At 51.6% G+C, this 13,874-nt stretch overlaps 6 protein-coding genes and 1 non-coding gene across 7 annotated transcripts; 5 read left to right on the forward strand and 2 right to left on the reverse strand.

The window, feature by feature from the left end:
* Positions 1-60: 60 nt before the first annotated feature.
* CC77DRAFT_117894 (hypothetical protein) lies at positions 61-2,727 on the forward strand. Its single transcript, XM_018530118.1, has 2 exons — positions 61-133; positions 183-2,727. The coding sequence occupies exon 2, from the start codon at positions 266-268 to the stop codon at positions 2,516-2,518; it is 2,253 nt and encodes a 750-aa protein (XP_018385689.1). The 5' UTR covers positions 61-133; positions 183-265; the 3' UTR covers positions 2,519-2,727.
* Positions 2,728-3,645: 918 nt separating this feature from the next.
* CC77DRAFT_989893 (FAD binding domain-containing protein) lies at positions 3,646-5,800 on the forward strand (the record flags this gene model as incomplete). The annotated part of the gene is made up of 4 exons (XM_018536299.1): positions 3,646-4,063; positions 4,125-4,179; positions 4,230-4,438; positions 4,500-5,800. The coding sequence occupies 4 exons, from the start codon at positions 3,646-3,648 to the stop codon at positions 5,798-5,800; spliced, it is 1,983 nt and encodes a 660-aa protein (XP_018385690.1).
* A 496-nt stretch (positions 5,801-6,296) lies between these two features.
* Positions 6,297-8,322, forward strand: CC77DRAFT_963756 (hypothetical protein). Its single transcript, XM_018535674.1, has 3 exons — positions 6,297-6,700; positions 6,752-6,956; positions 7,022-8,322. The coding sequence occupies exons 1-3, from the start codon at positions 6,688-6,690 to the stop codon at positions 8,151-8,153; spliced, it is 1,350 nt and encodes a 449-aa protein (XP_018385691.1). The 5' UTR covers positions 6,297-6,687; the 3' UTR covers positions 8,154-8,322.
* Positions 8,323-8,826: 504 nt separating this feature from the next.
* On the forward strand, positions 8,827-10,669 carry CC77DRAFT_1020789 (L-lactate dehydrogenase). The gene is made up of 3 exons (XM_018525133.1): positions 8,827-8,980; positions 9,029-10,241; positions 10,293-10,669. The coding sequence occupies exons 1-3, from the start codon at positions 8,831-8,833 to the stop codon at positions 10,433-10,435; spliced, it is 1,506 nt and encodes a 501-aa protein (XP_018385692.1). The 5' UTR covers positions 8,827-8,830; the 3' UTR covers positions 10,436-10,669.
* An 83-nt stretch (positions 10,670-10,752) lies between these two features.
* On the forward strand, positions 10,753-10,850 carry CC77DRAFT_t47. Its single transcript has one exon. It is a non-coding gene; the product is annotated as a tRNA-Leu (tRNA).
* Positions 10,851-11,323: 473 nt separating this feature from the next.
* On the reverse strand, positions 11,324-12,016 carry CC77DRAFT_902415 (S-adenosyl-L-methionine-dependent methyltransferase; the record flags this gene model as incomplete). Its single annotated transcript, XM_018533594.1, has 1 exon — positions 11,324-12,016. A coding segment is annotated over one exon (693 nt), but the record flags the coding sequence as incomplete, so codon positions are not given.
* Positions 12,017-12,662: 646 nt separating this feature from the next.
* CC77DRAFT_901278 (Thioesterase/thiol ester dehydrase-isomerase) lies at positions 12,663-13,832 on the reverse strand (the record flags this gene model as incomplete). Its single annotated transcript, XM_018533583.1, has 3 exons — positions 12,663-13,246; positions 13,317-13,617; positions 13,665-13,832. Coding segments are annotated over 3 exons (1,053 nt in total), but the record flags the coding sequence as incomplete, so codon positions are not given.
* Positions 13,833-13,874: the final 42 nt, after the last annotated feature.

The raw sequence follows: 13,874 nt of genomic DNA on the forward strand, positions 1-13,874 counted from the left end.
ATCGTTTCCATACTACCCGCGCTCTCCATAGGCGTGCAATTGCTTCAATTGCGACAGGAACGCGACTTATACTAGCGGCGCGCATCGTATCTGCGCCTGAGCTCAACTCTTGGACCCTGAGCGCATCGCCATTGTAGGTTGCCGCGTGGTCTAGTTGACTCAATAGGCTGACCGGAGTGTAGACTGGTAAACATATTCGACGCGTCTGCTTATATACCTGCGCTTTTCTCTCGCTGTCCAACATCGCTCGCGATCGGCTACTACCATGGCCGCCGAATACCAACAACATGAGGACCCCAGTGGCGTGATAGGCATTGGGGCCGGGCCTCAGGTCATCAGCACCTCGGGCGTGGTGGATGTCATCATGGGACCGCTCCTCAACTACAGACGCACCAGCAACCAGCAGGCCGGGCAGCCCGTCTGGCATGGCAGTGTCCTGATTGTTACTACGCCTGGCCAACAGAACCCGAACGAGGCACAGCCGAACCCCCAGCTTGTGCTTTCACCAGCTGGTCCCGTCGACAGGAACATTGGCGACGTGAGGTTCAGCGTAGATGCGCGCACCTTTCACGGCGAGAAGCTGTATGAAGACAGCAAGAGGGCCTTCTGGCGCTTCCGTATCGATGCGCCCATGCAGCCATTCGAGTCGAGATGGCGTTACGATATCCAGAACCTCAAGTACACCGACACCCAGAAGGAGGAGAAGCCGCAGAACTTCGTCGTACCTTCGATTACACAGTCGATGCGTATCATGTTCCACTCCTGCAATGGCTTCAGTGTAGGCACTGATATGGACGTCTGGTGTGGACCTGTACTGTGGAACGACGTTCTACGCATGCACGACCAGCGACCCTTCCACGTCATGATCGGAGGAGGCGACCAGATCTACAACGATGGAGTGCGAGTAGACGGCCCTCTCAAGCCTTGGACCGATATCCACAGCCCCCATAAGCGACGAGAATTCCCCTTCGGTCAGCAAATGCGTGCCGACTGTGATGAATACTATTACAATAACTACGTTAGATGGTACAGCCACGCACCCTTTTCTACGGCCAACAGCCAAATCCCTCAGGTAAACATCTGGGATGACCACGACATCATCGATGGTTTTGGCTCATACACTGACCACTTCATGAACTGCGCCGTCTTCCGCGGTATTGGTGGTGTTGCACACAAGTACTACCTCCTCTTCCAGCATCATCTTGCTCCTCCAAAGAGCACTTTCACGACCGATGCGCCGCAGACGACCGATGTAAGCGGCCAGGGAGAAGGAACAACGCCCGCCGATCCTGCCCAAGTGCAAAACACTTTCGTCATGACCAACGACGAGGGCGACCCATCATACCTCATAGGCTCAAAGCCTGGCCCATATGTTGAGGAACGTAGCCGTAGTATCTTCTGTCAGCTAGGTGCGCGCATTGCCTTTGCTGGTATTGATGCTCGAACAGAGCGTACTAGGCATCAGGTCAACTACCCCGAGACTTACAAGATGCTCTTCGATCGTCTGGATGCTGAGTTCACTGCAAACCCAGAGCTCAAGCACATGATCTTGCTGCTTGGTGTCCCAATCGCTTACCCTCGTCTGATCTGGCTCGAGAACATCTTGCAGTCACCCCTGATCGCACCCATCAAATTCTTGAACAAGCGCTTCGGCTTCGCTGGAGGCTTCTTCAACCAGTTCGACGGCAAAGTCGATTTGCTCGACGACTTGGATGATCACTACACTGCGCGCCAACACAAGGAGGAGCGTCGTAACCTCATGCACAGTCTGCAGGCCTTCTCTAAGAAGTTCTCCGTGCGTGTCACCATTCTCGGTGGAGATGTACATCTAGGAGCCATTGGGCGTTTCTACACCAACCCCAAGACACATCAGATCCCTGCCGAAGCAGACCACCGCTATATGCCCAACATCATTAGCTCTGCCATTACCAACAAGCCTCCACCACAAGCCGTCGCAAACCTGCTCGCCCGCCGAAACAAGATCCACCACCTTGACAAGGAAACTGACGAGACGCTCCTTGAGATCTTCGACCGCGATCCGGCCCTGCCCGACGGCGTCAACGCGACAAACGGTACTTCTACCGCCCAGATCAATGGCGATGGCAAGGACGGAAAGATCGAACCCAAGACTTCCGCCGCCAACCACGCCACAATGCCCTCCCGCAACTACGCCATCATCTGCGAATCCAATATTCCCACTCCCTCGACCCTCGGTGTACCGCCCGGCTCCGCCCCTTCCATCCACACCAACAACACCGCCGCGTCCAAGGTCTCTGCTGCTCCCGGCAAGAAGGACAACATGCGTCTGGGCTTCCATATTGGTGAAGAGAAGGCTGGTACTCAGCATCCCGCTGCTAACGGTATCGTACCCTCCGGTCTGTGTGGACCGTATGGGTTGGACGTCACACTTAGGGTGGAGATTAGCAACCAAGATCGGGAGGGAAGGACGGATGGGTATGGGTTTAGCATTCCGGCGCTGGATTGCTCAGCTTATGCTGATCGGGATGCGAAGTGGTAGATGCGTGTATCCTGAGGGAGGGAGAGCTTGGATGGTGAACAGAAGGGGGTTGGAGGGGTAGATAAAGAGGCGCCACGGTGGAGGTTACTGGTTGATGATACTTTGCTTTCTTGTTTTGGTCTATACCCTCTCGAAAGTCGCTTGGCTTAACGCCATGATGTGTAGTAGTTAATAAGTGTTTAGTCTGTAATGTTACCCCTTAATTGGGTTGGTAAAGCAGAAGTCTCGTTCCTTACGTTCTTGCAGAGCACAATGATGTATATGTATGCAAAAACAGCTCGGTGCCAGCATGTATCATCTCAAAATACATTGGTTACCTACCCGTAAGATAATTGGTAGAATAACCTCCGTCTCCGCGGTTTTGCAGGTTGAAATCCATAAAGTTCGTTCTGTCTCGACAAGGTATTTACTGCCGGCATGCGCAGCCCCACATGGTGTCTTGGGTGTTTAGATGCGTGGGACTTTCGCCCAGAAATCAATTTCATGGCCTGTCAATTGTACTCAGCACTAAACCCTTCTGCAATTAGCGGGGTGCCTGATAGATACTACCTAGTGATAATACTATCTGGCCCCATTCTCTTCGAGGACACCATAGGCCAGATCGTATATCCATCCGCGGAGTGAAGAGAGGACCCTGCATACTGTACGAATGCGGGCTCGAGAATTTCCTTTTCCCGTAAGCATGGTGCGAGGCTGAAGAGAACACAATGTAGCCCGCACACGTGGTAAAGAAGGAAGGTCCGAAGAGCCGTTTACATCCTTCGTGTCTCAAGATGCGGAATCGAGGGTCCATCGGAATACTAGTCCCGGTACGTGTTTACCCGCCCGCCCGTTGGCGTTCTAGACGAACATTTCCCCTGCTATTCTCTTTCATCCGACTGGTGCAAGGCGTAAAAATGCTACAGCTCACCCTCTTGCCGTTGTACCCATGTCGAGCAGTCCTGTACCCAAGGATTTGGTAAACGGTTTTTCGCCTCAATGAGTCCATTGCCCGCTGCATGCTGCACGCTTGGGCTGAGATCCTATACAAACTGGATATGTATAAATGCGCTTATGAGCCACAAAGAGCATGGCAGTCAGGGACCGTCCTGTCACTCACTATCCTTTAGACTCCCCATCAGTCCAAAATGCTGGCCAGATCCTTCACTGTTTCTTTGGCCTGTGCTGCCCTCGCGTTTGCACAGAGCGCTTCGCTTACTGTCCCACCTGCTGCAGAGACGCTCGCTGCCAAGATCACGCCTGCAGAGCTTCCTCTTTTCGATGGCGAGACCATACAACTGACAGACGATGTCGTAGCTACGCTCCTACAGAACCCTGATCTTGCAGAGTATGCGTCACTGTACGAGTTCGAGGACAGCTCGAACTCTACGCTTTCGGTGCGGGCACGCCGCACTCGTAGAGCTCTTCGTTGCAAGACTATGCCTGGGGATGAATTATATCCGAGCAAAGCTGCGTGGAGTGTTTTCGACACCTTACTTGGCGGTGCTCTGGAGAAGATTGTTCCTATAGGCTCGTCCTGCTACAAGAAATCCGAGTATGACAACTGTAAGTGTACTTGTACAGACTGCATGTGAAATATACACTGACTTCGTACACCGACATCTAGACGATGCCGCAAAGTGCGCGAACCTGGTGAAGAACTTCGATCAAGAAGAGATTTAGTTAGTAGCGATACTTGACAGCGAACCGACACAGCCACTAACAGCAGCAGCTATGTTGATAACGGTGCACTGATGAACCCTCTGTGGTATGGAATGACCTGTCCCATTCCCACTTCAGGCGACTCCGCCAACGGAACTTGCACCCAAGGTGGCTACTCGGAGTATGCTGTAAAGATCAGCAACGTTGCGCAGATTCAGTTAGCAGTGAACCTCGCACGCAACCTCAACCTTCGCCTAGTCGTTCGCAACACTGGTCATGGTAAGTGTCTCTATACGAACTGCATGTAATAAATATACTAACTTCGTACGCTTTGATTTAGACTACAACGGTCGCTCGGTAGGGAAAGGTGCACTGAGTATCTGGACGCATGGCCTCAAGGAGATCAAGTATGTCAAAAACTACAAGAGTTCGATGTACAATGGACCGGTCTTCAAAGTCGGAGCGGGCGTCCAAGGTTTCGAGCTCTACCAAGCTGCCGACAAATATGGCGTCTCCGCTATCGCTGGTATCTGCCCTACCGTGGGTGTGTTTGGAGGCTACTCTACAGGCGGCGGGCACAGTCCTCTAATGCAGTTGTTCGGCGTGGGGTCTGATCAAATCGTCGCTCTCGAAGTCGTCCTTGCTAGTGGCCGTTTCATTACTGTTACCCCAGAGGTCAACAGTGATCTTTACTGGGCCATGTTAGGCGGTGGAGGCGGTACCTTCGGCGTGATCACATCTGCTGTAGTCAAGGTCCACCGCAAGGTCCCGGTCACTCAGTCTTCCTGGACCATCATGACGTCCGAGGCTGTTACAGTCGAAAAGTTCTGGGAGGCATTTAAGTTCTTTTTCGACAACATTCCCGTTTACAACCGAGCGAAAACCTACTCCTATTTCTCCCTCATGAAGCTCGCACCAGGAACTTACATGTGGTCGATGGGCCCATTCTTTGCCACGGACAAGACAGTCGAAGAGTATGACGCTCTTATCAAGCCTTTCTACGAGAAGTGTGCCTCGCTTGGTATTGAGCTCAGCCCCAATACAACCCACCACGACAGTTTCTACCCAGCCTACCAGGCGACATTTGGCACCTTCAACTATTACATTGGTGGCGCCACAGGTATTGCGGCCAACCGTTTGTTGACATCGGAAAACTGGGAGAACTCTGAGATTCGCAACCAAACAGTGGCCGCTATTCAGCAGATTGTGGAAAATGCTATGATGATAAATATGTACCACCAGCGCCCTATCGACCCGGAACAAAAGGGTATCAATTCTGTCAACCCTGCTTTCCGCAACGAAGAGAGCCAGATGGTCGTCATCAACAATGTCCCCGAAGAATCCGCTGCGGGGTGGCAAGCTACCGTCGAAAAGATCACCACTGAGGTCATGGCTCCTCTACGTGAGATATCACCCGCTGGCGGCGCGTACGGTAATGAGGCCGACATCGCCGAGCCGGATTGGCAACAATCTTTCTGGGGCTCCAACTACCCCAGGCTCCAGCAGATCAAGAAGAAGTATGATCCTGGTATGCTCTTCTATGTGCATCATGGTGTTGGCACCGAAGGCTGGGCCATTGATGACAACGGCATTATCGGCGCGGGTGTTCAGTCGACGGACGGTCCATTGTGTCGCGTGTAGTCGTGTTAAAGCGATGCGCTCGGTCGTGTAGATATTTCAATGCAAATGCGATATTCTCAATGGCATTTTTCTCGATGAACTCCCGGACAATGACACGCGTCACCGAGGCCGCACGGCGCTTACAGTGTTCATGGACGCGTATGGTAGTGGGCGTCCCGTCTGCCAAGACATTGATGCGACGATATAGAAACGTTGTTTTGAGTTATCGGCAGTTGTAATCTGCCTGGGCAGGCGTCGATGCGATAAAACGGGCGGACTGATGAGGTCGGGCTGTCCCATGATCGACTCTCTGTCACAAGCTCAGAAGCCATACGTGCTCTTCTATAATTTTCCGGTGGTGCTTCACAATGCGATGTGACTGAAGAGCGGAAAAATCGCCGTCGGTTCCGCTCTTTTACGCGTCGAAGGATTTGCCGGTGGGAGCTTTTTGGGGGGCTGTGCGACACTTATGCTGCAGACGCGGAGTGCGGCCGCCTCCCCGTCCCTTAGCCCTGTCATCTGCAAGACGTTGTTCTAGAAGATCTGAAAGCGGAGGGAAAGTCGATGCGACATGCATGACCATGTCTCGTCGCACGTCCGCGCCTATGAGGAGTCGAGACGTGCAAGGAGCCGGGTTGTTGCGTCGCAGGTCATGGTGAGGGCCAGATTGTCAGGAAAGTGTATCGAGCGCGAAGCACCAGGGCAGGTACACCCGATTAGTCAACCTTCAACAGTCTGTCACTACTACAGGCAACGGGATGTAAAACAAACAGAGATCTCGTCCTCCGCCATGGCTTCCTTTCTCACGCCTCCGTCTTGTGATCGTCAGCTGCTTATTCTACAAATCTGCACTCAAATCTTCGGAAGACTCAGTATCCGACGCGGAATCTTCAACATCGGTCTCCAGCATGTGCCCCTTCAGTAAGCTTGGCAACTATATCGCTCTTTGATATCGCTAATTAAAAAAAAAAGCTTCGTTGCCTTCTGGTGAGGGTCCAGCTCGCTTCTCCCCCAGCGCTGTCAAGGACTGGCAGCCCAGGCGAAAGTCTGTCTCGAACGCTTGTGAGCGATGTCGACGGAGGAAGATTCGATGCGACGGCGAGACGCCCTGCTCGACGTGTAAACGTTTTGCAATACAATGCGTGAGAACACAGAAACCAAAAGAAGTTGTGGCATCGTGAGTGCTAGCATCAAGACGCGTCAACGCGTAGTCACATGACCCATGTTCTAATGAATCTGAAGCGAACATCGTGAAGCATTAGAAGGACGAATACACCAGCTCGAAGCACAGTTGGCCAGACACGTTAATGCGCCCATGCATGGTATGGAATCCATCGACCAGAACCTCATGGCCGGCACGCCAACATCCTTCGACTGGCAAGCGACGCCTTCGCACCTCAACCTCGACACCACAATACCCGCCACATTCACCGCCGATGACTTGGATATGGGTTCTTTCTCAGCCAGAAGCGGGAGCATGCCTTCCATCGCCATAGATGAATGTGAGCCTTTCCCCAACTTCTCCACGCCGTCTTCACCAGTACCTTCATTATGGTTAGGTACCACGCGTGCCTCGTCACCCGATTCGATGCCACCTGGATCCGCACTACCGCAGTTCGGAACGGCATACCCACCCATGAGCAAACCCATGCCATCGTCGATCGAACCGCACACGGCGCCATCTTGGGAGTTCATGGCTCAAGCAAGCTCCAGTCAGTTACAACCAGGTACTAGCAGTCGAGGTCATTCTCGGAAGACTTCAACCTCTTCCCTGTCTCAGGCTAGCAATGAGCAGGCCATGTCGCCAATTCCTGAAGTCGAGGATGACATCCTCCCTCTGGCTCCAGCACCACGACTACCCCGTCAAGGCATATTCGCTGCTCGTCATACGGAGAGTCCTGGCCCAGGCTCTTCCCGATCAAGTTTCACCGACCGCAGTCGTGCTCTGGCAACCACTCCACTTCCCAGTCGCTTCGAAGCAGAGACCTTGACAACGGAGTTCGTCCAACATCTCGAGTCCCTGGACTATAGAGCTTACTCCATCACCCCCTCACTCTTCTCTCGGTTCTGCGAATCTGTTTACCCCAACTCTCAGCGACCTGCTGTCAAAATCTCTGCCTCCATGCCAATGGCACGCTTCCATGTCTTCCTAGCAATGGCCATTGCGATGAAGGTGAGGATCAAGGATGCGCCAGAAAATACAAACGCGCTCCTTGATACTTGCTACGAGCTTGCCATGCAGCAAGCTTGTTCTTCCACATTCTGGCAAGAGACAGGTGGGATGGAAGCAGCTCAACTGTTGGCACTTTTTGCCTCGCTTCGCAAACCTGCTAGCGAAGAGCCGCGCGGTCTTCAGCACTCCTTCTCTTGGTGAACAGTAGAGTCCCAAGATGATTTTTTTTTCGTACTCATGACTGTATGTCTTCTCTTTCCTTTCTGTTTATCCTTGATCTTTCCGAAAAGTCGCGATCATTCCCGTGTCATCTTGTACATATATAGCATACCTTTACGAACGGCAGCCTTCTTGCAAACGCAATAGATACCATCTTATCCATGCTGAGAACCTGTGTCCTCTTGAATCCCGTATCTTGCTCTTCTTTCGAGTCGCAACAGGAGAATGCTACGGATATCATCTATGCTACTGCAGTATACATGCAAGGTATCAGACGCGTATACGGTCTCACGAGCGGCTAACTGCCCTTGAGCTGATGAGCTATCAGAAGCCAGTCATGAGTCGCAAAGATAATGCAGTGCGAAATTTCGGGACTTGGGGCAATCGCACCAGATGCGAAGTTCCACATCTAGTAGTCTTACATGGCTCAGGTGCTTCTATGTGACTGGAGAAGAAAGAAGAGGCAACACTGGCGAGGTACTGCTTTGCCTCCGTGACAGCATTCGGTCGCAGCTTACCCGCTGGCAATGCCGGCTTTAATTCCGAAACATGGGGCGCGGTATACCCGATTTGGCGATTCCCCCTCAAATACCTTACCGGTGGTTCGCAGAGCCATAAGACGAGACCTCCACTGACACAAGGTGCCGCAGAGAGCTTGAATGATGTCGCAGATTGACGGAGCTGAAGTAGCGAAGCACCACAGCAAGAAGGACTGCTGGATAGTGCTAGATTCCAAGGCATACAATGTGACAAACTTCCTGTCCGAGCACCCAGGTGGCGCACCGATTATTCTCAAGAATGCCGGCTCGGTGAGTAGTATTGCAGTATTGGCGCAACTCAACACTGACGTTGATTAGGATGCGACGGAAGAGTTCAAGAAATATCACCCGTTGAGCTATCTGGACGATTATCTGCCCAAAGATGCGTTCCTCGGACCTGTCGACCCCAACACATTCGGCCAGCTACGCCAGATCAAGAGCGAAGAATCAACAAAGCCCTCCGAAACCGATCCGAATTCCAACGAAATTCCACACGTAAGCCTCTGTGTCTCGACCACCGACTTTGAAGCAGCGGCCAAAGCAGTCTTACCTCATAAGTCGTACGTTTACGCTTCTGGATCCGCCAACACAGGTGCATCGCTCAAAGGCAACCTCGATGACTGGGGTCGTATCAATTTCCGGCCGCGTGTAATGCGAAACGTAGGCGATGTAGACACGCATCGCAAGATCTTCGGGCATAGCTCACCGTACCCATTCTACATTTGCCCCATGGGAACGATGGGCGCCATCCACGAAGCTGCTGAGCCAGAAATGATCCGAGGAGCAGTACGGAAGGGGATCCACAAAGTCGTCAGTACTGCGAGCTCCAAGAGTAGCGAGCAGATCATGCAGAGCTATCAAGATGAGCGAAAACGACTTGGTAATGGCAGTCCGACGCAACTATTCTACCAATACTACATGCCCGTTGACCGCAACAAGGCTATCGAGCTCATGCGCATCGTCAAACGCTGCGGGTACAGGGGCCTGTGGATCACAGTCGATACGCCTGTTCTTGGTAAGCGAACGGCGGATCGATATCTTCAGGCCGAAGAGGCACTAGCAGTTGGTCTTGCAGAAGAGAGTACTGCAGAGTGGGAGACAGGCGGCGATAACGCTTTCGCACCTGCCATGGGTGGACGGCCGGTACAAGGCCAATTGAGTCCGCATACCACATGGGAAGATCTAGAGTGGATCCGCAAGGAATGGGATGGACCGATTGTGCTGAAGGGAGTGCAGTGCGCGGATGATGCGAAGCTAGCAATGGAGCATGGTTGTGATGGAATCTTGCTCAGTAACCATGGGGGCAGGCAGTTGCACACCGCACCGAGTGCGCTCATGACGTTGTTGGAGATTCGAACGTATTGTCCAGAAGTCCTGGAGAAGCTGGAAGTCTTCCTCGATGGTGGTCTGAGAGATGGGAACGACGTGCTGAAGGCGCTGTGCCTGGGTGCGACAGCTGTGGGCGTAGGAAGACCCTTCCTATATGCGCTTGGAGCTTATGGGTCGAAGGGTGTTGAGATATGTGTTGACAGTAAGGATCATCGCGGTTTGAGAGTCAAACAAATATGCTAACATGTGACAGTTCTTGCGGATGAGCTGCAGACGGGCATGCGCTTGTTAGGCATCACATCGCTGGACCAGTGCAGACCTGAGATGGTTAATGCAACGAGACTGCTGAATGAGATGTGGCGACCGGACCAGTTGAGCTTGAAGAGTAAGCTGTAACAATACGACTACCAGTCATTCGCGGATATATGCCCGAGAAAGTCCAAGTATTACATGTCAATGTGATGGAAGTCTGCTACAGGCACACTTTGCGGTACCCCTCCACTTACCCCGGAGATTTGCACTTCCAGAACCAATAGGTAAAGGCTCAGCCCGCACTAGACTGATGCTGCCGCTGTCGCCGATCCCGCCGAAAGCAACGGGCTCAAAATTCTTCTGCCCCTCAACCCCTCCTCACCCCACCATGCTTTTACCCGCAGAATCTTGACGGGAATATAATCGTCGCAATCAAGTCTTCTTTCATCAAATCTTCCTTAGGTGAGATGGCCGAGTTGGTTATGGCGCCAGGTTAAGGTTATCTTAACACATATTCCTGGTCACGAAAGTGGCGTGGGTTCGAGTCCCACTCTCATCAGCATTCGTCTGCTTCAGCAGATACCCCAGGACATTTTTTTGCGCCCCGATCATGCCTGGATGACTGTGCCTTCGCGCTTTTGCCATGTCTGCACCTAGTTTTTCATTTTGTTACTGGAATACCATTCAGCATCCTACCTCTAGCCTGCTTACATCTTAATCTGGAGAAGTTCCGTGTTGGGCTGTTTCAGAGATCGTCGTGTTATTACACATCCTCTTCAATAAGAGAGCAAGTTGGGCAACGAAGACATGTTTAAAGAAAGCGTGTCCCGATAATGTAGCGTTGTTAAAGAACCTGGAGTGTACTGCTTAGTTATGGTTTGTGCATTCTCTTAGTTACTTCCTAGCGACAGCAACATGCGCTACACATTTGAACCCCTCTACTTCGATTACATCCGCGTCATTTTTTCCATTCAAAGGCCTCTGAATTTCCACGGCAGCTTTTTTCCCGGCAATGTTCAATTGCTTTCTGAATTCTTCGTTCTCTTCGTCCGTCCACTTTGGACCCATATGCTTCCACATGCCGAACAAATAGCCGCAAGTCTCTTCTAAACTCCTTGAAGCATAGTAAACTGTCTTCTCGTGCAACTCAACATCTTTGAATCCTGCACCTTCCAGCGTCTTCTTGAGATGCGAAGCTTCGAACCAATCGTCCGAAACAGGCCAGCGAAACAAGGGCTCTTCTGGCTTGACCGCTTTCTGTGCTTCGTGTACAACAGCCATGTGGCCTACAGACTTCCAACTAGTAACAATCGCTGTTCCTCCTGGCTTGAGCGTACGATGGATTTGCGCTGCACCCTTTGCCGCGTCGGGGAAGAAAAAGATGCCCATGTTGGTTATGGAGTGCGTAAACGTCTCATCGGGGTATGTCAGGTCGACACCGTCCATGACATCAAAAGACAAAGTCGCCGAAGACTTTGTAGCTGGAAGGGTGTGCCGCGCTAGATCAACCATCGATTTCGCATTGTCGACACAGGTGATCTTGATCGGAGTATCTGGGTATTTGAAAAGAATTTCTTGCGCGACAATACCATTCCCGCATGCGTTGTCTAGAACGACGGAGTAGGAGTCGATTGGGGGCAGTATGTCGACCAGATGCACGGCAGTTTCGCGAGTGCAGCCACCAGTAGAGGCCTCATAGCTTGATGCGAGCGTGTCGAACATTTCGCTGGCGGTTACGCTGGGTTTACTCATGATGGCCGGCTGTTTGCTGTTTTGTTTCGAGCGGTACAATGTATATGCAGAGAGAAAACAAGGCGAGGTTAGTGAGGTACTTATAGGCGGCCTGAGGCTTACGAGAGACCAACACAGCTGACATGCGTGGTGGCTGACGTGAAGCAAACCAACGCGTGTGATACGCAGGAGGCATCAACAAAACTCATAATTCATCGGAAGAATTTCTTCCTTGTTTGTACGATCAAAGTGGATTGGTAAGTCTCCGGATTTCTTCCTAGCCGAGAGTTCGGATACTTTCGCCCTCTAAAGTACCCGAGCTTAGAAATCGATTGTGTATTCTTCATAACAATCGAGAGTCAATCGTACGTACTTTCAAAAATTCTATTAAAAGTGAACTGGTGTATCCTCCTCTATGCAATTCTCAAGTTACCTAAGCGGTACTTCATGCATTTGGTAGCGGAACTCTCTAGCATTTACATCCCTATCTTGCCGTTTAAAGCAACGCACACCTCTTCGAAGCTAGTTTGATCTAACTTTAGGGAAGAAATGGTTCGCCTGCGTGCACGCCTTAGTAGTCAATGGGATTCCAGAAGACGCACCAAGGCCTTTTTATTTAGAGCTTCGCATCCTTCTTGAACCTGATCAACCCATCTTGGAAGGTTGTCGCAATATGCACTCCACGTTTATAGTCCCACATACGACTGGTATGAAGTGCTCTCCCACCTGTAGCTCTAGTGAGCCAGGCCTCTTGCACAAACCATTTTCGCCCGTCTTTGTCACCATCCTTGTGCTCTTCTAGGTTGCAGAGTGGTAGCGAGCCGTCTTCCCACAAGGTCGGATCGGCGTTTGGGTGGTCAATCCGTGGCTCAGAGGTCATGAGGAGATCTTTGATACCGACATGAAAGACGACACTGTGAGATAGGGATGCCATGCGGGTGTAGTCTCGCGGCCGACCGAGATGGTTTGGGACGATGAAGAGAGAGTTGCGATCCGATGCATACAAATGTGCGCAGGCATGCATGTTGGCCTCTCGTGTCAAGGCAAACTTTTGATCTGAGTCTGAGGGAGGCGGATATGGTGCGGTAGGTAATGGCAGTGAACCACGGAGGGTGTAAAAGGTCAGTTGCTTTCGATCGAGCGGATGGCGGCTACGGTTGTAATCCGTCATATCAGCCTTACGTATGTGCAATCCAGCTACGGGGTTGAAGTGTTCTGGATGCGCTGGAAGGTCTAAGCGTGGATTCGCGCAGTCAATATATGTCTCACATATAGTTCGTATGGGGTCACTTACATGTTTCCCGGAAATATTCAGAATCATTGCTTGGAGCCGCTGAATGCTCCATCGGCTCATCGGCTTTATCTTCCAGTGTATCCTTGTATAGGTCCCTCAAATTCACGTCCTCTTGGACATCGAAGGGTGAGGTCTCTTCCCTTTTGAAAGAGCAGGTGCATACAAACATATACCCATGAGCGGCAACCTGGCTCACGGTCACGTCTCGGATGCAATAGTTGTAGCCATCTCGGATTTTTCGAACGCGGTACGTGTAGTGTTCATTTGGCTTGCCGCCTAAGATGAACCATCCGGTGATGTTCTATCATATTAGGTAGCTACCGTAATAGTACGACACTGGTAGCTTACATGTATTAAGAACCCTTCTGCGACAGTTTGCGCTGCAGCCCATGCAGCTTGGGCAAACACGTGCCCGCCGTATGTTCCATTCTCGCCGCCAGTTGGTGAGTACGCTTTTACGATCGAGCGGAATGTCCTATCATCGATACGTTCAAGTTCGATTACTTTTTCGAAAGGAAGTACGCGTTTATCGTCGGTGAAATATGGACGAACAACCAT

The sequence above is a fragment of the Alternaria alternata genome (genome assembly GCF_001642055.1).
Source record: "Alternaria alternata strain SRC1lrK2f unplaced genomic scaffold CC77scaffold_11, whole genome shotgun sequence".
Taxonomy (NCBI): Eukaryota; Fungi; Ascomycota; class Dothideomycetes; order Pleosporales; family Pleosporaceae; genus Alternaria; species Alternaria alternata.

Excerpts from the sequence above, each read along its gene's own strand:
- CC77DRAFT_117894 (XM_018530118.1), top strand. The coding sequence starts at position 266 with ATGGCCGCCGAATACCAACAACATGAGGACCCCAGTGGCGTGATAGGC.
- CC77DRAFT_1020789 (XM_018525133.1), top strand. The coding sequence starts at position 8,831 with ATGATGTCGCAGATTGACGGAGCTGAAGTAGCGAAGCACCACAGCAAG. Across the intron at positions 8,981-9,028 it reads TTCTCAAGAATGCCGGCTCG|GATGCGACGGAAGAGTTCAA; the intron begins GTGAGTAGTATT and ends GACGTTGATTAG. Across the intron at positions 10,242-10,292 it reads TGTTGAGATATGTGTTGACA|TTCTTGCGGATGAGCTGCAG; the intron begins GTAAGGATCATC and ends AACATGTGACAG.
- CC77DRAFT_963756 (XM_018535674.1), top strand. Across the intron at positions 6,957-7,021 it reads CCAAAAGAAGTTGTGGCATC|CGAACATCGTGAAGCATTAG; the intron begins GTGAGTGCTAGC and ends ATGAATCTGAAG.